Source organism: Schistocerca serialis, chromosome 5 (assembly GCF_023864345.2).
Source record: "Schistocerca serialis cubense isolate TAMUIC-IGC-003099 chromosome 5, iqSchSeri2.2, whole genome shotgun sequence".
NCBI classification, from domain to species: domain Eukaryota; kingdom Metazoa; phylum Arthropoda; class Insecta; order Orthoptera; family Acrididae; genus Schistocerca; species Schistocerca serialis.
Window position 1 is genome coordinate 366,603,114 of NC_064642.1, and position 19,997 is coordinate 366,623,110.

The 19,997-nt window shown below is 40.0% G+C and overlaps 1 protein-coding gene across 1 annotated transcript in view; it reads left to right on the top strand.

The window, feature by feature from the left end:
• Positions 1–1,123: 1,123 nt before the first annotated feature.
• Positions 1,124–19,997, top strand: part of LOC126481418 (uncharacterized protein C1orf112-like) — a 130,068-nt gene continuing 111,194 nt past the window's right edge. Inside the window, exons 1-3 of the mRNA XM_050105159.1 lie at positions 1,124–1,391; positions 1,687–1,828; positions 3,789–3,869. Of these exons, the coding sequence (XP_049961116.1) occupies positions 1,285–1,391; positions 1,687–1,828; positions 3,789–3,869 (330 nt within the window). The 5' untranslated portion in view covers positions 1,124–1,284. The remainder of the gene's footprint in view (positions 1,392–1,686; positions 1,829–3,788; positions 3,870–19,997) is intronic.

A 19,997-nucleotide genomic window follows, 5' to 3' on the forward strand; every position in this document is an offset into this window, starting at 1 on the left:
AAGTTAAAAATAAATGTTTTGGTAATCAGACTCTTAACGTAAAAAGTTCAAACATTTAATACTACACCAAAAGGTGTTCACATCAAAATATTATCTGCAATATCTTCCCTCCATTGATGTGTTTCAAAAATATGTACAAAAATTTTAAGTGGAGCAAATTAAACTATAGGAAACACCACCACAAACTTTCAGAGTTCGTTTAGTGATTAACAGCCTCTTAAGCAATTACTTTACTTGTCAGCAAACTGATAACTCAGTACTACAACAAAAGGTCAGTATGATTTGTAAGTAAAATTATCCGCAATAGAAGATCCATGTGATTCGATTACAAAACGTGGTGCAAGTCAGTGGAAAAAAAAAAAACTATGAATATGCTATCTAATTGCATAATCACTCACCTTTCAGTCACAAAGCTGTCAAAATATTTATGTTCCTAAGTTATTCTCGTCGTCTAATTGCTTTATGAGTTAATCTCTGGTAGGTCGGGCTGGAGAAATGGACCTGGATTGTCTTCATGTCTGAAAACAAACGTCCGTGACAACAATATCAGTGAAAGACGGCACAAGCTGTGCGGGTACACGCAGCTCGTGCGAGCTGTTTCACCGCTCGCTGAGTACTGGGCAAATTTCGTGAGTTTAACCATAGCTCCCGTTTTATTGATTAAAATCGTGCCACCCCTTTTCCTGACAGCCAGCTGTAAAGCGATTTCCATGACAACATGATCAACGCATCTTACAACGACAATGTTTCTTCTGCAGACCACTAGGAATCCGTAATACGGTGGCTTATTTACACTGCGATAAGTGATATTTTTTCGATTATATGTTTATTATATGTAGCCAAAACAATGTAATATGCCTCACTTAAATCATGAAATCATTCTGCCTAGGGTAAATATAATTCATTAACATCGCAACATGTCCATTAGTATTGTATTTATTAAAAGAAATAAAGTATCCACATAAATATGTTGTATTATATCGTTCCTAATTTCTAAAGACGAAAAATCCGTGGTTTCTTTTTTATTAGAACAAAGGCAAATTTATTAGTTTCTGTTTTTGTACGTTATGTAATATCTTTGAAAATGCTAGAACGGATCTTTGCATACTATTTAGCGGGAAGTTTGGTTATCTTGTGTTCGATGTAATCAGTGTATTTCTTCTCGCATAATGTACTGTTATGATTAAATGTACCAAGGAAGATTATTGTTTTTTACTTATCTGTTTCAAATTAATGCTATGTTGACCTACTTTGGTGATACGGGAAGTAATTAAGTACAGGATAATGAATTCGGAAGAGTCAGTGACTGACTTATTAGCCAAAATAAAAGAATGGACAGTTGACGAAGTTAAAGAGAAAATAGATGAAGTTGTTCCGGTGTTAGTTATATCCTTTCAGTAACCACAATTTCGTTTGCACCATTATTTCGCACTTATGTATTAATTTCTTTCAAGACAGCTGACTACCCTAGCGTTCAGACTTTGTCAAAACCTAAAAATATAAAGTGTGTAAAATTCTAAATTATAACATTAATTCCAAAACATTATTATATACTGTACGATGGTTTTATGATTGCTGTGAAGAGTGTGAAGCACAGATTAAGGACCATTCATGTTTGTTCATATCAACTAGAGTAGTTTGCCTGAGATAACTTTGCATTTATTTCCTTAACAATAAATACAGTACACTGGAATGCAGTGAGAAGAGTGTTACATTACAAGCTGTTCAAGTGCTTCTGGGAAGCTGCCTTCAGTGTTTGTCTGTAAACAATGCTGAAAACGTTTTGCTGCAATATGCATTGCCAACAGTTAGGCATATCTTTGCGGAGGTGAGAGTCTGAATATACATCTTCACTCTTCTTGTAACACTATGATTCTTGAATAGACTATGTTAAAGTAGGCTCTCCAGCGTACACTGTTGGTGAAAAGCTCCTGGGTTTCCAGCTAGATGGCAATGTTAAATAGATAGTAATTAGTAAACGTATATTTAAAAAAATCAGCAACTGACAAAAGCTGTATTTAACCTGTTCCATTATGCCCTGCAGTTATATTTTAGGATAAATTAATTTGAAAGACAGGATGGCAGCTTGCTGTTTAAGCTGAAACAACTACTAGCAAAATAAAAACAGCAGCTTGGGCAAATTTATCAGTATTAAAGAATATCCATTCAGTGCCTTCCTTCATCTAACACCAGAAACTTTTGCTAAAATTATTAAAAACTTCTCATATTTATACAAGAAAAACAAAGATACATGGAATTTAAGCAGATTTGTTGTGATATAGTGCATATGGGAATCATTGAAATTTAACTGCTTAATCGTGTTGGATACAGTCTAATATAATAATACTGTAGTGTTGATAAGAAAAAAGGGGGGTGGCCATATAGACAAAAAGTGGAATTAAGTTCCAGGCCCTTCAGGTTAATGAATTTTATCTTGTACTGCTCTTTGATGCTGTGCCACAGTAGTGAATTGGGGAACAAACATTTGTAGTACTGTTACAGGCTACCAGCAGGAAGTATGTTAAGCTTTATAAAGCCATTAGAGACAGTTATAATTGGGTTATGCAGACTTCACTGGAGAAATGTTTCTATCTTCGAGATGTGCACTTATGGATTAGACTAGATTAGATTACTTTTCATTCCAAAAGATCCATAGTGAGCAGATCCTCCAGACATAGAACACATCAGAGAACAAGAACACAGAATAAACATTTAGAAAAAGAAACACGCATCCTTCTGTACCTTCCATAGATGACGAGGGAAATGATCTGTATGGATGTAGAATAAGTAAAATTCTTAAACATTTTTTCATTCAGAAGTTAATGAGAAACTTCTCACAAAATATATAAATATTCAACAAACTGATACCCATGTGATAATTCTTAGGCTGTTACAGTGTAGCATAATTATTTTACAGCACTTGTTTACTGTGATCGAATTACTATACTGAATTTATACATAAGTCAGGTAGTAACAAATTTGTGACAAAACGTAAGTGTCCTATGCACTGGGGTCCATATATTGATTCAGAGATACAGAGCTCCATAGAGAGGCAGCACCATGACCAGAGTGAAGCAAATTGAACAACTATGGTTTGGGATATCAAAAGAAAGGGGCATGGTACATGATAGTGCATAAGGAAACTGTGAAACCTTGGGCAAAATAATAGATTCATTTAAAATTTTGTACAAAACCATTAACAATATTTTTAAGTGATACTTGAAATAAGATGTCTTGTAGTTTAATTGCTTTTGTGCATGCAGTTATACAGTATGCAAGTGTTAGGCATTAGTTTGAAAATAAATTCAGCATCTGTAGCTTGTCTGACAAATTTGCACATGTACTATTTCATTTTCAAAACAACCACACAATGACTTCCAAAAATATGGCATATAATAGTAACCTACAGTGTGTCACAGCAAGAAATCCTAAATAATGTGCCACAGCCTCTCTATGCATACTCTTTCTCTTTGGTTAATTCTTAGGGTATTACAGCCATCAAGACAGCAGCATGGTTGCCAAGCATTTCAGTAGGGGGAAAATCTGTTTGCAGTGAAATTTAATTCTAGTGATAATGTAATTGTGTGAAAGAAATAGTGGAATGGAATCTTCAGTCTGCTTGTTTCAATGCTTCTCCTGTTAGTATTTAGAAATTCCAACATTATTATATATTTACTGTTACAGAATATGCTTTGTTCCACAAACACAGACAAAGTTGTACATTTTTAAAGAAGTTATTAGGTGAGTTTACATTAAATAAATTTCTTTCTTACTGTTGTACTCTTCAGGCTTTGGAAGGAGTTCAGCTTATTCTGGCAAGTTCAGAAGATGGGGATCAACTTGTGGACAGTCTCGTGAGCTTGTTGCAAGTGAGTTGAATAGTGTTCTTTAAGATAAAATGATAATGTAGCACCACTGTGAGTCAATCTAAGTATAAAATTACATATGTGTTACAATGTACTCAGAGTGCTGTTATTGCAGGCAATGCACATATTTGCGTACCATTCAGAATATAGGTTGCACAGAATTAACTGCCTAATTCAAGCATTTGTATTACTGCTTTATAGTGAAAAATAGACTTTCTGTGGATCATTGATGTGCAGTAGTGGCCTATAAGTCTTTGACTGCAGATCCAAAGGCCCTTGATTCAATTATCTGCCAATCCTAGGCTTTTTTCTATCACATATTGCTTCTTTCACCTCTGACAGTGGTTTGTGCAAGTGAAGAATGCAGTGTCATTATCTGAGTCAGAGTTCATATTAAAATGTAGGTCTCCTAACTGGCTGGGTTATTTAGTTCAAAGACTGAAGGAAAGTATGCCAGTCTCACCACTGATAGGAAAATACTAAGTAAAGCTCTAAATTGTCCTAACTTGCCTTTGGTTAAAAGGCAACTTTACCTTTATTGAGATAAGAAATCAAAGTAGATAATCTTTATTTTAGGTTAATTGTAGCTGCACAGGTGGCAGTCTGGATGATTGACCGATCTTTCCTTATGAAATTACGTAACATGATAGTGATGTGTAGATTCTGCACCATGTCTGAAAACACATGGAAAGTACTGTCGTTACGTATCCCTAAGACATACATGGTTTTGGTGATTACAGAAATGTCTTTGGTAAAATATCCCCAAGGTAAATTATTCCTTCATTTGGATCTCCAACCAAGAATGTAAGACTCCTCAATTCTGTTGGCAGTTTATTAAATTTTAAAAGAGAAGTGGATAGGTTGTAGTTAAATATAGTTGAAATTTATGAAGTGTTTTGGCAGGAGGGTTCAGGTTTCTTATCATGTGAATACTGGGTTGTCCACATAAAAGCTGATAGAGGTAATACAGAAGTGGGTATTAACAATGAAGTGGGGATGCTGTAGTGATCAGCATTATGAATGTATTGTAATCATATGATGACTACTGGAAACATTACATTCGTATGTGTGAGGTAGCAATGGAGTGGTGGTGCTGGGGTATACAGGCATATGTAATGACATTCCAACTAACAAAGTTTTATACTTTTATTCTACAGAAATATTTAAACAAAAAACTCAAGAGGTGAACCCCCAGTTAGCCTTACAGGAGAACCGATACACCAGTTTTATGACGCAATGTTTGTTTTTGTATAGACAACTTTTAAGATAAATGGTGAGGGAAAATTTGAATTTAAACTTTCATTTCCCTTTTACCTTTAAGAAACAACTAATATTCATACATCAGCTAATGAACCAGCATGACATACACATACTTGGAATTAACCAAAACAGCTTTCAAATTATGTACTGGATTCACCTTCTTGCATTTAGAATAAACAATTTTAAAAGTGCCCACAGATAATCTTTACATAAAAACAAATCTGATCAGCTGACATGGCAGACAGAAATCACACAGATCTCACTAGCAATTAATGAGAAACCAGCAAGAAATAAGTGTATTTGAAACCAACCAAAACAACTTTCAAATTATGCACTGGGTTCACTTTCCTGCATTTAGAATAAACAATTTTCTAGTGCCCACAGGTAGTCTTTACATAAAGAACAAATCCCATTAACTAACATGGCAGACAGAAATTGCACAGATCTCACTAGCAGTTAACAAGAAAGATTTGAATTTAAGCACTGAGTCCAGTGTCATGCATTTCAGAATAAATAATATTAAAATGGCCATAGGTAATCCTTACACAATAGACAGGTCCATTACTACACTGAATTGATAGCTCACACATTAACATTATCCATATACAGCCCTCCTTCCAAAATGTGAATGACACCTTTTTAAACAATAATCAAATGAATAACAAGATACACAGTACTCAACATAATGTAATAAATGTTGTTCTTTTGAGGACAGGCACGCACATCCAAAACTACGTGGACTAGATACACTAACCACAGTGGCACCAATAACATACTTCATTACAACCAAGTAATACAGTTGTCTGAGCAGTGAATGCACCATTACAATCTGTAATGGCCACACGAATCCACATAGGCTAACAGTTGCAAACTGCCAACTTGACAAACATCGCCTTTGTTTTTATGTAGCTGCTTAATGTCGCTCACAGTCCACAATGGTGGTTTGCAGCAGTTCCAGCCAGTCCTTTCATAAAACTTTTCATGCCTACTTGATCCAACAATGGCTTGGGACCTCCAGTTGACCGACCACATGCTCCGACCAGTCCAGCGGATCACCAGGGCAAAGACTGCAGCCGCTCTTCCTCAGCCATCTCTGTTGCAGCGACAAGTTTTTGTTGTTCTCCTCTGGAAGGTTCTGCCTGCACACTGCCAGCAGCACGAATGTGACAGATCCCGATGTGCCCTCTCAGTCATTGTGGCCGCCGGAGGCACCACTTGGCAGGAATTCAAAATGGTGGCCACTGGTGCTGGAGTCGAACTGTCACACTCTTCCCCCACCCCCCCACCCTGTCCCCGGCTCTGCCCCCTTCCCCTCAGATCACATGACCAGGGGGTTCAGAATGCTGACACTCATACACTGGCATTATTCACATTGCCACAGCTCTGCAGCACCATATTACCATCAAGGCGCTTCTAAGTCATTTCACAACCGAGGATATAAAATGAAACAATTTATTAAGAAACTTTGCAGTGAGTGTGACATTAAACACACTAGTCATTACGGTGGGCATCTCCCTCTTGAAAAGATTTAGTTTGAGAAATATGGACCCTAAAAAATTTGCTTGGTCTGTGGGTTTTTAACAACCAAGGTGACCAGTATTACAAAGCAAAGGATCTGGACAGGGCCCTCAAATCTGGGTAATAGTTTTCCCATCGCCCTATCTGGCCTCCAGCTCACTGCGGCAAAATTTTTTTTTCCGAACCTCGTCACCCAGCCTTAATGAGATTGGCCATCTCCCAGAATTACAGTGGAGCTCTAACCAATCATGTGCTAGCTTAAGATTTATGTTGGCATTTTTCCAGTTTACCCATATTTTCGCAGTGTTAACTTCATGTGGCAGTAGGTTATCCAACTCCCACAAACTAGATAAGGGAGAATTGGGCTTGAAAGTGAACATCAGGGCCATCGGAGTTTGCTTGTGAGTCTCATGTACAACTGTATTAAAAGCATACTCCAGAAGGCAGTGAGCTGTCCCACTGGCTATGGTCTGCATGATGGAAGCAGTGAGGGCTGCCTACAAATTTCGGTTTACTTTCTCAGCATATGAGGGATTAGGGTATTACGCCTTTGTAGTAGTGTGACTACTTCCAGCCTCAAGGAAGGCTGCTGAAGTAAAGTTACGAGCACTATCCATAACTAATATGCTACATGGCCCAAAGGTCCCAAATATGACTGAAGGCATCTGATAGTAATCTGGGATGTTGTATCATGTGTCGGAATTAACCAACAAATATGTGAAAATGTGCCTGCGCATACAAGTGTGTAGCATTTCCCATCTGGCAGTTGTGGGAATGGCCCCACATGGTCTATGCACATCCTCTCCATAGGCTGATTCACTACATCAGGTGCCATGAACCCTTGGTGGATATCAATGCTGGTTTGCTAATGGCACACGTCTTACATCTTGTCAACCGGGCCCTTACCTCTTTATCCATAGACTTCCAAATAAAATGCTCCCTAATCATCGTTCTCGTCCTGAAACCACCCAGATGACTGCCCACCAGGCTTTCATGAAAGTACTTGAAAACTAGAGGTACCAAATCTTTGAGCAAGGCTTTTTTATGTCCGCTCCCTCGTACCGTGTGACACTTAGTGTCATCTTTCAGACAATATGGCTTAACTGATTCGCCTTTCCTAATTCTCTCTTTCAATGCTACAACTCGAGCTCAGTGTCCTGCTGTCTGCCAATGTCTTTAAAGAGAAGCCGAGAGCCATTTAAGATCAGACAAATTACATGATCTAAGCCATCCAATTCATCTGATCCACCTACTTCCTCAACCGGAAGCTGATCTTGCTCCTCTCTGAACATTCTGCTCAGACTGTCCGCAATGATACACTCCATGCCTCTTATGTGTCTTACTTTGAACTGGTACACTGAAACTCTCACTGCCTATCTAGTGATGCGCCTGGAATGCCTCAGTGTGGCCAGTAACCAGCCAGTAACCCCCCCCCCCCCCCCTCCTCCTGCAAAAGGACAACTGTGGCACCTGACATCGAGGCATCAGTCTGCACTATGACCTCCTTGTTAAAGTAAGGCACTGCCAACACCAGAGCGCTCACTAGAGTGGCTTTCAATGCCTCAAATGCAGCTTCTTGGGATGGCCCCCACTCGAATTTTCTTCCTAAGATTATTTAAGGGAGCCGCTAACTGGGCAAAGTTAGGTATGGATTTCCTAAAAAAAATTAGCATCCCAATATAATGTGCCACCCCTTTCATATTCTTTGGAGTGTGAAACAAGTAGATGGCCACTGTATGGCTGTGATTTACCTTAACTCCCTGGCTGGAAACTAGGTGTTCTAAAAAGGAAATTTCAGGTTGGCCAAATTTCAATTTGGACAGCTTAACAATGAACCCAGCCATCCTAAGACACTCCAAAACCTCTCTAATATCTCAAGGTGGTGTTCAAAATTCTCACTAAAGATCAATAGACTATCAAGGTAATGATAAATAGATCTAAATTTTAACCTGGAAAAAACATTATCTAAAATTCTGAACAGCGTTGCGGCACTTGTGGAAAGCCCGAATGGCACTTGTAGTACTCATAAAGATTCCAGTAAGCAATGAAAGCTGTCATAGGTTTTGATTCTTTGGCTAAGGGAACCTGATAGTAGGCGTGATTAAAGTCAAGAGCTGGAAAAATCTTGGCATTCTTAAACCAACCAAAACACATCTGCAGATCATGTAATGCTACTGATTGTAGAACTACCTTTGTATTCAAGGCTCTATAGTCCACTGCTTGGCACATCCTGTCCTGTCCATTGGGTACCGGAACCACAAATATGGAGGATGCATAAGCCTGATCTAGACATCCTAATAACCCTCTCTTTCTACATTTTGTGTAAGCACAGCTTGAGCTGCTTAATATGAGGTGAAGAGATGATATGGTGGGTGCTGTACCAGCATGTTATCAATAAGCTCAATCTTGTATTCCTCTCCTTTCACTACACCCAAGCGATCAGTCAATACATCGCCAAACTCAGTACACAACTGGCGTAACCCCGTTGCCTGTTTAGGGGATAGATGAATAAAATCTTAACCATCCTTAACTCTTCCATCGTAACCACTCCGTACTGATTCTTGATACCCTTTCCTGACTGGTACAAACAAAACTCATAATGATGCAACCTATCAAAGACAAAAGAGAACTTGCCTCTCCTCTAATTAGGAACCAGACCAACATGTCGGATAAAATTTGAGCCCAAAAAGCAGAAACTGACAAACTCTGAACTAGCTTCACCTTAATCCTCCACGTGAAATTTTCAGTCTGAATGTTAACCAAAACTTCACCCAGCAACAGCACCTCCTCAGGATTAGCTATTCTCCACCTGTCTGCTGCTCCAGCAAGCTGGAGAAACTTACATAAGGCAGTGTGTGCCAAATACCAAAGTTTGTTAACCAAACTCAAAGAACTGCCCAATTCCAGAAGCACAAAAACTGGTTCATCATTAAAACTCCCACACACAAACATTTTTCTTCGCTCGTAACTTGAGCACTATCAACATGGTGCACAGCATCCACTTCTGAGATTAACCTATCGAGTTGCTGGGAGCTGTGTGGTCGTTTGCTAAAAGTGACTCTAGACCAATCACTAGACTGCATCCCTTCCAAGATTTAGCAACTATTCTGTGTTCCTGAAAATCCAAACACAAAGCTTCTGGCAGCATCCGAGACCCTTTTCACATACCTTTCCAAAATTCGTCAAGGCCCTGTACCCCAAGGTAATTTTTCTCTATCAACTGATGACAGGCACTTGCAGACAAATAGTCTAACAGATTTTTCATCTAAACTCTGAGAATGGCAAGGCATCACACATTGTGTCCCGCAAGGTTTGCTCCAAATGGCCCTTAAGCACAAGACATAGTATCTGATGTAGTTGCATGTCACTTAAACCAAACATCTCCCCACAATTCAAACAAAAATTGCAGGCACTGCTTAACATCCTCACTACATACTTCTGACAATACTACCTCAATACTACAATAAAATATGGGAATGCTTGAGAAAACCTAATGTTCCTGATTCATTAATTAAAAAAGTCCAGATGCTGTACGATGATTGTAAGAGCAGTGTACAAGTAGGAGGTGGAAGATCAAAGTGGTTTAAGACGACGAGAGTTGTTCAGCAAGACAGTTTGCCCTCCCCTTTACTCTACATTACACTTATGGACACAATCATGAAAGACATCAAAGAAGAAGAAAATGAAGACCTCAACGCTTTTCTCTTCGCTGATGACATCACCATTTGGGGAGAGATGGAAATGGAGGTTCAGACTAGATAACTGGAACACAAAATTTAAAAAATTCATGTTAACTGTGAGTAGGAACAAGACAGTGGTAATGAAGATGAGCAGGACACCCACAACTTGTCACACCCACAACTTGTCACTTGGAGGGGGAGAAGTTTGAATGTGTGAAAAGCTTCAATTATCTGGGTAGCATCATATCACGCTATGGAACTGCCAAACTAGAAATCTTAAATAGAATAACAAAAGGATCTAGCTTCTTCCACTAAGTATGAAATCTAATCTGGGACAAGGAAGTCCCTCAAAGAGCCAAACAGACCATGTATAAAACTTATCTCCTGCCAATCATGATGTAGGGTCTAGAGGCCTGTGTCATAAATAAGAGAGAAGAGAGTCAAATATAAGCATGTGAAATGAAGTTCCTTAGGTTAGGTCTACAAAAAAACTAGGAGAGACAGAGTCAGGAATGATTATGTAAGGAGAGACCTGCAGGTGACATTGCCTACAGAGGAGAGAATGAGTGCTTTGAGATTGAAGTGGTTCAGTCATGTGAAACGAATGCGCCCTATTCGAACTCCTCGCCAGTATTTGGAGATGGAAGTACCAGGAAGAAGACGAATTGGGCGGGCTGGAAGAGATGGTCAGACCAGGTTAAGGAAGATCTCAAGAGGAGAGTAGTAACATGGGATGTAGTGGAGAAGGAAAACCTATAGCAGGACAGAAACCAATGGAGGCATATCGTTCACAAAGTTCCTACCTGGTTCGCTGGAAGGAAATCCTGATGATGAGGAATACTACCCCTTGCTGCAATATTCTCTTTAGTGGGTTGGGTAGTTTAGTGAATAACTCAGGAAAGGGAGCGTGAGATTCCTTGCTAATAGTCACTACCCACACACTCTGTTGGCACAGCTACCCTAGCTGTCTCAGCATCGCTATTGCAGTTACTTAGCCCCTGCATTCTCACAACTATTTCCTTAACCGAGTCCTGCAACTGATTACAGCGCACATCTGCGGACCTGACACTGTGTAAATCCTGAACTCTGTTAGCATAGTGCCCCACACGTGCTCTAGTTCTACTGATCTGTGAGTGTCAAGGCTCCCCAGTTTCATAAAAGGGACACTAACAACAAAGCTCCACCAATGCACACTGAATGCTGGCGCCGGCGTCGCTTACCAGGGCCGGCTGCAAGACTGGTGGTGTGACTAGCGGATCAGCTACCTCCCTCAGCTGCGATGCTAACTCAACTGTGCTCCTGTCACCGTCCGTAATAGACAACTCGTTGGCAAGCTCCTCTTTCCACAATTCAGTGTCACTGGGCATGCTGAAACACAATAGCAACAGTAGGAGCCAAGAGAATTCCACCAGCAAAATTTAACAATATGACTTTTTTTTTGTCATACGGAATGCATTTATGCAAGCCACTCATAATCCAGCACAGCCAAATATGTGATGTAGCAATGAAGTGGTTGTGCTGGGGTTAGCAGGCATATGTAATGACATTTCCAACTAACAAAGTTTCATGCTTTTATCACACACAAACATATAAACAGAAAACTCAAGAGGTGAACTCCAGATAGGCTTACAAGAGAGTTAATAAAAACATTTTATCACACAATGTTTTTTAATAGAACCTTTAAGATCAATGAGCAGGGAAAATATGAATTTAAACTTTCATTCCCCTTTTATCTTTAACAAACAGCTAATATTAAGACAACAGCTAATGAATCAGCATGACATAAACATACTTGGAATCAACCAAAACAACTTTCAAATTATGTACTGGATTCACCTTCCTGCATTTATAATAAACAGTTTTAAAATGCCCACAGATAGTCTTTACATAAAAAACAAATCTCATTAACTAATGTGGCAGGCAGAAATTGCACAGATCTCACTAGCAATTAACAAGAAAGATTTGTATTTAAGCACTGAGTTTGCCATCCTGAATTTCAGAATAAATAATATTAAAATGACCACAGGTAATCCTTGCACAATAGACAGGTCCATTACTACAGTGAATTGATAGCTCATGTGCATTAACATTATCCATTTGCAGCCCCCATTCCAAAATGTGAATGACACCTTTTTAAACAATAATCAAATGAATAACAAGATACACAGTAATCAACATAATGTGATAAATATGGTTCTTGTCAGGACAAGCACGCGCATCCAAAACGACATGGACTTGGTACAATAACCACAATGGCACCAATAACATACTTCACTACAACCAAGTCATTCAATTATCTGAGCAGTGAATGCACCTTTACAAGCTGTAATGGCCACACGAATCCATGTAGGTAACAGTTGCAAACTGCCATCTTGACCAAAATCGCCTTTTGTGTGTGTGTGTGTGTGTGTGTGTGTGTGTGTGTGTGTGTGTGTGTGTGTGTGTGTGGCTGTTTAACGTCGCTCACTGTCCACAATGGTGGTATGCAGCAGTTCCAGCTGGTCTCTTCATAAAACTTTTCCTGTCTACTTGATCCAGCAATGGCTTGGAACCTCCGGTTGACAGACCACATGCCCCGACCAGTACAATGGATCATCAGGACGAAGACTACAGCCGCTCTTCCTCAGCCATCTCTGTTCCAGCGAGAAGGTTTTGTTGTTCCTCTCTGGAAGATTCTGCCCGCATGCTGCCAACAGCATGGATGCAACCAATCCCAGAGTACCCTCACAGTCATTGCGGCTACCAGATGCACCACTCGGCGGGAATTCAAACTGGCGGCCACTGGTGCCAGAATTGAACTGTCACAGTATGTAAAAATACTGAAAGATGCCAATGTTTGTACATAAACCTACTATATACACACTGTAGCTTGGTACGTGACACAGGAGCTGCTGGTAAAGGATGTAAGGCATTCTGCCTGTTTCTGTGCTCCCATCATCTTCTGAGTGAAGTGTCATCTTACAATATGCACTGAGTAGAAACTTCAATATTAATACAATGTATTTTGAGAAACAAGAAAAAAAAATTAGAATTGTTTTAATGCTTGATGACAAAAATCTGAATCTGTTATTTTTTATTCTCATGTCAGAAACATGCATACTGTAGGTACACAGCTGACCTATCATATAGTCCTTGACCAAAATTTGGTCACTTCCAGTCCACTTTCTGTCGTTTGATGGAGGTCTTCTGCAGTACAGGAGGCTGGACAGAGTTGACACTGAAGCATATGCTGGACTGTCTGGACTTCTCCACAGTTATACTTTATATTGTTTTCTGTACTGTAACCCCATCTTGCCAGATAAAACTTTGATCTGCCCACTCCTGATCCTGCCAACTCCAGATCTCAGCCTATTCAAAGATTTCCAAGTCTTTCATTCCTTGTCATGTCCTGGAGGCAGAGTTTCAGAAACTCTTTTCCAACCAGAGGAAATGGAAGTCTTATCCCTCCACCCTGCACCCTGGCATTTTGGCAGTGTTAGTAAATGCCTTTGATGTTCTAAGGAAACTCTTCCTTGGCTTCAATCACTGCGAATGCAATTTATGCCCATACAGGGCATGGGTTTGTTGTTGTTCCACTTCCTTTTGTTCCTAGTTTGCCACAATTTATCTTTGAATGGAAGGTGGTGTTATTCCTGCAAGACTGTAAATCCATTCAACAGGAATAGACTTCAAGTAACCTGTTATAATTATGCATGTGTCATTGAGAGCTCGTCTACCTGTTTGGAATGTAATGAACTATGCCAAACAGGACAAGCGTACTCTGCTGCAGAATAGGCTAATGCAACTGCGGAAGTTCATCTAGTTTCAGGTTGACTGCCCCACTGTGATCCAGCCAATTTTCTTAACAGATTGCTCCTGGTGGAAACTTTCTACTTGTAATTTATGCAGTGTCTCTTGAAAGTAAAGAGATCTGTCCAGCATCATTCCTAGGTGTTTTGGAGTGTAGCAATGTTGACCATACACTAATCAAGTTAGGAGTAGCTTCCCTATTTCTAAAATGAAAGGCATGCACTTAAGTCTTGATGGGCAGGGGGAGGGGGAGTGTTCGGTTGAAGCTGATTTGTGCTATAGTATCTTGATAGGTTTTCAAGGGCATCTACATCTACATTTATACTCTGCAAGCCACCCAACGGTGTGTGGCGGAGGGCACTTTACATGCCACTGTCATTACCTCCCTTTCATGTTCCAGTCCCGTATGGTTCGCGGGAAGAACGACTAAAGCCTCTGTGTGCGCTCGAATCTCTAATTTTACATTCATGATCTCCTTGGGAGGTATAAATAGGGGGAAGCTATATATTCGATACCTCATCCAGAAACACACCCTCTCAAAACCTGAACAGCAAGTCACACCACGATGCAGAGCGCCTCTCTTTCAGAGTCTGCCACTTGAATTTGCTAAACATCTCCGTAATGCTATCATGCTTACCAAATAACCCTGTGACGAAACGCGCTGCTCTTCTTTGGATCTTCTCTATCTCCTCTGTCAACCCGACCTGTTACAGATCCCACACTGATGAGCAATACTCAAGTATAGGTTGAACGAGTGTTTTGTAAGCCATCTCCTTTGTTGATGGACTACATTTTCTAAGGACTGTCCCAATGAATTTCAACCTGGCACCCGCCTCACCAACAATTAATTTTATATGATCATTCCACTTCAAATCGTTCCATACGAATACTCCCGGATATTTTAGAGAAGTAACTGCTACCAGTGTTTGTTCCGCTATCACATAATCATACAGTAAAGGATCCTTCTTTCTATGTATTCGCAATACATTACATTTGTCTGTGTTGAGGGTCAGTTGCCACCCCCTGCACCAAGTGCCTATCCGCTGCAGATCTTCCTGCATTTTGCTGCAATTTTCTAATGCTGCAACTTCTCTGTACACTACAGCATCATCCGCGAAAAGCCGCATGGAACTTCCAACACTATCTACTAGGTCATTTATATATATTGTGAAAAGCAATGCTCCCATAACGCTCCCCTGCAGCACGCCAGAGGTTCCTTTAACACCTATAGACGTCTCTCCATTGAGAACAACCTGCTGTATTCTGTTTGCTAAAAACTCTTCAATCCAGCCACACAGCTGGTCTGATATTCCGTAGGCTCTTACTTTATTTATCAGGTGACAGTGCAGTACTGTATCGAACGCCTTCCGGAAGTCAAGGAAAATGGCGTCTACCTGGGAGCCTGTATCGACTATTTTCTGGGTCTCATGAACAAATAAAGCGAGTTGGGTCTCACATGATTGCTGTTTCCGGAATCCATGTTGATTCCTACAGTGTAGATTCTGGGTTTCCAGAAATGACATAATATGCGAGCAAAAAACATGTTCTAAAATTCTACAACAGAGATATAGGCCTATAGTTTTGCGCATCTGCTCGATGAGCCTTCTTGAAAACTGGAACTACCTGTGCTCCTTTCCAATCATTTGGAACCTTCCATTCCTCTAGAGACTTGCATTACACAGCTGTCTGAAGGGGGGGGGGGCAAGTTCTTTCGCGTACTCTGTGTAGAATCGAATTGGTATCCTGTCAGGTCCAGTGGACTTTCCTCTGTTGAGTGATTCCAGTTGCTTTTCTATTCCTTGGACACTTATTTCGATGTCAGCCATTTTTTCGTACGTGTGAGGATTTAGAGAAGGAACTGCAGTGCAGTCTTCGTCTGTGAAACAGATTTGGAAAAAGGTGTTTAGTATTTCAGCTTTACGCGTGTCCTCCTCTGTTTCAATGCCATTATCATCCCAGAGTGTCTGGATATGTTGTTTCAATCCACTTACTGATTTAATGTGAAACCAGAACTTCCTAGGATTTTCTGTCAAGTCGGTACATGGAATTTTACTTTCGAATTCACTGAATGCTTGTGGCATAGCCCTCCTTACACTAACTTTGACATTGTTTATCTTCTGTTTGTCTGAGTGGTTTTGGCTGCGTTGAAATTTGCAGTTAAGCTCTCTTTGCTTTCGCAGTAGTTTCCTAACTTTGTCGTTGAACCACGGTGGGTTTTTCCCGTCCCTCACAGTTTAACTCGGCACATACCCGTCTAAAATGCATTTTACGATTGCCTAGAACTTTTTGCATAAACACTCAACATTGTCAGTGTCGGAACAGAAATTTTCGTTTTGATCTATTAGGTAGTCTGAAATCTGCCTCCTATTACTCTTGCTAAACAGATAAACCTTCCTTTTTTATATTCCTATTTACTTCCATATTCAGGGATGCTGCAATGGCCTTATGATCACTGATTCCCTGTTCTGCGTTTACAGAGTCAAAAAGTTCAGGTCTCTTTGTTATCAGTAGGTCCAATTTAATTGCTCGAGGTATTCGAATTGTGCACTCAGTATAATGTCACTCAATGCTCTTTCCCTACCACCCATTCTAAACATCTGAATGTCCCAGTCTATATCTGGCAAATTGAAATCTCCACCTAAGACTATAACATGCTGAGAAAATTTATGTGACATGTATTCCAGATTTTCTCTCAGTTGTTCTGCCACTAATGCTGCTGAGTCAGGAGGTCGGTAAAAGGAGCCAATTATTAACATAGCTCAGTTGTTGAGTATAACCTCCACCCATAATAATTCACAGGAACTATCCACTTCTATTTCACTACAGGATAAACCACTACTAACTGTGACAAACACGCCACCACCGGTTGCATGCAATCTATCCTTTCTAAACACCGTCTGTGCCTTTGTAAAAATTTCAGCAGAATTTATCTCTGGCTTCAGCCAGCTTTCTGTACCTATAATGATTTCCATCTGTGATGGTATTCTCCACTGATTCAAAGTCTGAGCTCTGAGTGGCAAGAACATTGTCGTCAGCATACAAGAAACTTCTGCTGTTGGGGTTGCTTGCATACATGTTGAATAAGATTGCAGCCAACACACTTCCTTGGGGAAGACCATTTTTCTGCAGTCTCCACTGACTGTGCTGCCCTTCAAAGTCAATGAAGAACCTGCGGTTTTGCAGAATTGCTGTGATGATCCTAGTTAGACTAAAATCCTTGGTCATATTATATACCTTGAGTAGTAGTAGCTGATAGTTGAAAGTGTCATAGGCCGCAGATAAGTCGACTAATACCTCCCCTGTCACCTGACGAGTTCAAATTCATCTTGTATGAACTGCTTAATATTCAGCAGTTGTCCAGTGCAGCTTTTACCTGGGCAAAGTACAGATTTATGAGGTAATAGTGGGTGGTCAACTACAGGTAGGAGGCAATTCAAGATCATACTTTCCAGTAGTTTGTTTGGTCTAAAATTCATTCGATTGTTCCTTTCTTTACCAGATCTCAGCAAAGCAATCACTCGGCTCTTCTGCCATATCTTTGGGATTTGACATCTGCTCCCACAATTATCAAAGAGTTGCAGAATCCATTTCTTTGTTGTTATGCTAAAGTACTTGATTTTCTCCGTTCGTATATCATCTAAGCCAGCTGATTTTCCATTCTTACTTTAATAGCCTTATCGGATTCTTCCATGCTGAATGATGTAAGCGGATTATTCTCCTCTTGCTCTTCTCTTTGCAGTTTTGCCTTTTTGGGTTTGTGGGTTGCCTTCTGGCTCAGCAGTAACTGATGTGCTATTTTATTGGCTGCAATGTTATGGTGTACAGCACTCATAGATGGATCATTACTTAGATGTTTCAGGAGTCTCCAAGCCTTATGATTGCCTCTTTTTAGACCCAAGTTTTCTATAGTTTTAATCCATTGATCCCTTTTTATCTTTCTTAACAGAAGTAATAAGTTGCTCCCTGCTTCCACAGTTGCTTCACTGAAAGGATCTTCTTCAAATAAGTTCCTGTATTCTTTGAATGGGGAGGCTTGGTCTGATGTAAGTCCAGGAACGTAAGATGTTTGACAACCATGAGGAATTGATATTTTGGAGCAGCTCTTTACAGCAGTGGTGCAGGTATCATAATGTTCTGGTGCTGGTTCTATAGTAGTCACTTCTGTAATTCTGCAAATCTCGATCAGTCTGCTTTTCTAAAATTAAGCCTTCTTCGAAAAGGTACTTTGCTAGATTTAACAGCAGAAAAGATTTCACAGATCATTGGTTTATGCTGTGAGTTGGGTATTGGGAGACCGACTGATTTTATGCATTGTTTACTGGTGCTACTAAATATGAGGTGAGGATTTTAGCCTCATTTCCACCTGCCACTGTTGAATGATGCTGGTAATTTTTGCATCATCGATTAAATGCAACTGATGTAGTTCGGTCTATTCTTGTACTGCTGCCCCATTCTCGTCTTCACGATCAAAGCCCCAAACATTATTATGGCTGTTGAAGTCACCAGTCACAGTCAGCACTCATTTATTATGAACACAGGATGGTTTATTAACCATACATTCAGCACTGGGTGGTTTGTAAAGGGATGAAGTGGTACAATTGGCTGTTTCTTAGTGTGAGAATTTCAATATCATGTTCATCAGTAAATGCTGTGGACAGGATCTGAAAATCTGGATGAACAAAAATAGCACCTACATATTTATTATGCAGTCTTTCAATGACAAAGTGCATTCTGTTTATTTTTGGTCTTGACATGTCACAACTTCTGTGTGTCTCATGTACACACATGACTGCATAGATCTTGGAGCAGCTCTTCTGTGGCTGCTGTTATGCCTCCTGTGTTAACAGATATGAAGGTTAACCATGGCCCTGAAAAGGGCTCAGATTTGGATGTTTCTGGTGTGAAAGGATCAGCCATCAGATTTTTTTCATCTTCTGACATTGCCCGGGGTAAGCCCAATTACTTTTCTGTATACCTTCCTTGGCCTGATCGTATGTCATCGCAATCTTCAAAGAGGTTCCTAAATCTGCTGGTATATTACAACTTGTGTTAGCAAATTGTTGTTTCATAATCAGTTGACAGAACTATTATAAGTTTATACTTCTTTCATAATACAGCAGTCAAATACAGTAGGGCTACAGAAAAAGCTCCCAGAAACTAATGTCATTATCAAAGAACTCTTTAACACTGCAAAACAGATTGCCTGGGCTAAGTCTAGATCAGGGCCAGTGGAGGACATGGCATTGCTTATCTACAGCTAATAGGTTGACAACATGTCAGTTTCGCATAGCCAGTGGGATGATTCTTCGAAATAACCAGTGAGAGGCGAGAAGGGAGGCAATGTATTTCTAGTGCCGCAATTGAAACTCTTGTCGTGTGTGTGTGTGTGTGTGTGTGTGTGTGTGTGTGTGTGTGTGTGTGTTTGTTTGTTTTGAGAGAAATATTTTGTGATTGTGGCAGTGAGTGCTATGAAGTGGTCTAACGACGTGAGACAATAAGAAGCGGTGTGAAGTTGGATTGCAAAATTCACACCTCTCTCACACAGTTGACTTACTTGATCTGCACAGCCGATCTTCTTCTCTTGATTTCCGGCTACGTCAATCTCCAAAAACTTCTTCTCCAAAGAATACTGCTGGTTAAGGGAATTTAAAAGACTCTCTCTCGCTACTTTTGAAATAATTTAGTACTCAAAGAATACTTCTGGTTCAGTCATGATATATTTCAACTTCCACAAGTAACATATTCACCATTTCCCACATTAATATTTAAATGTTTACAAGTCAACTGATTCGTCTAGTGTTAGACTCGATTAAATATGTCTGCTGTATATTTACCAATCACATAATATATGAACCCATCTTGCCTCTAGCGAGTCCAATACCTG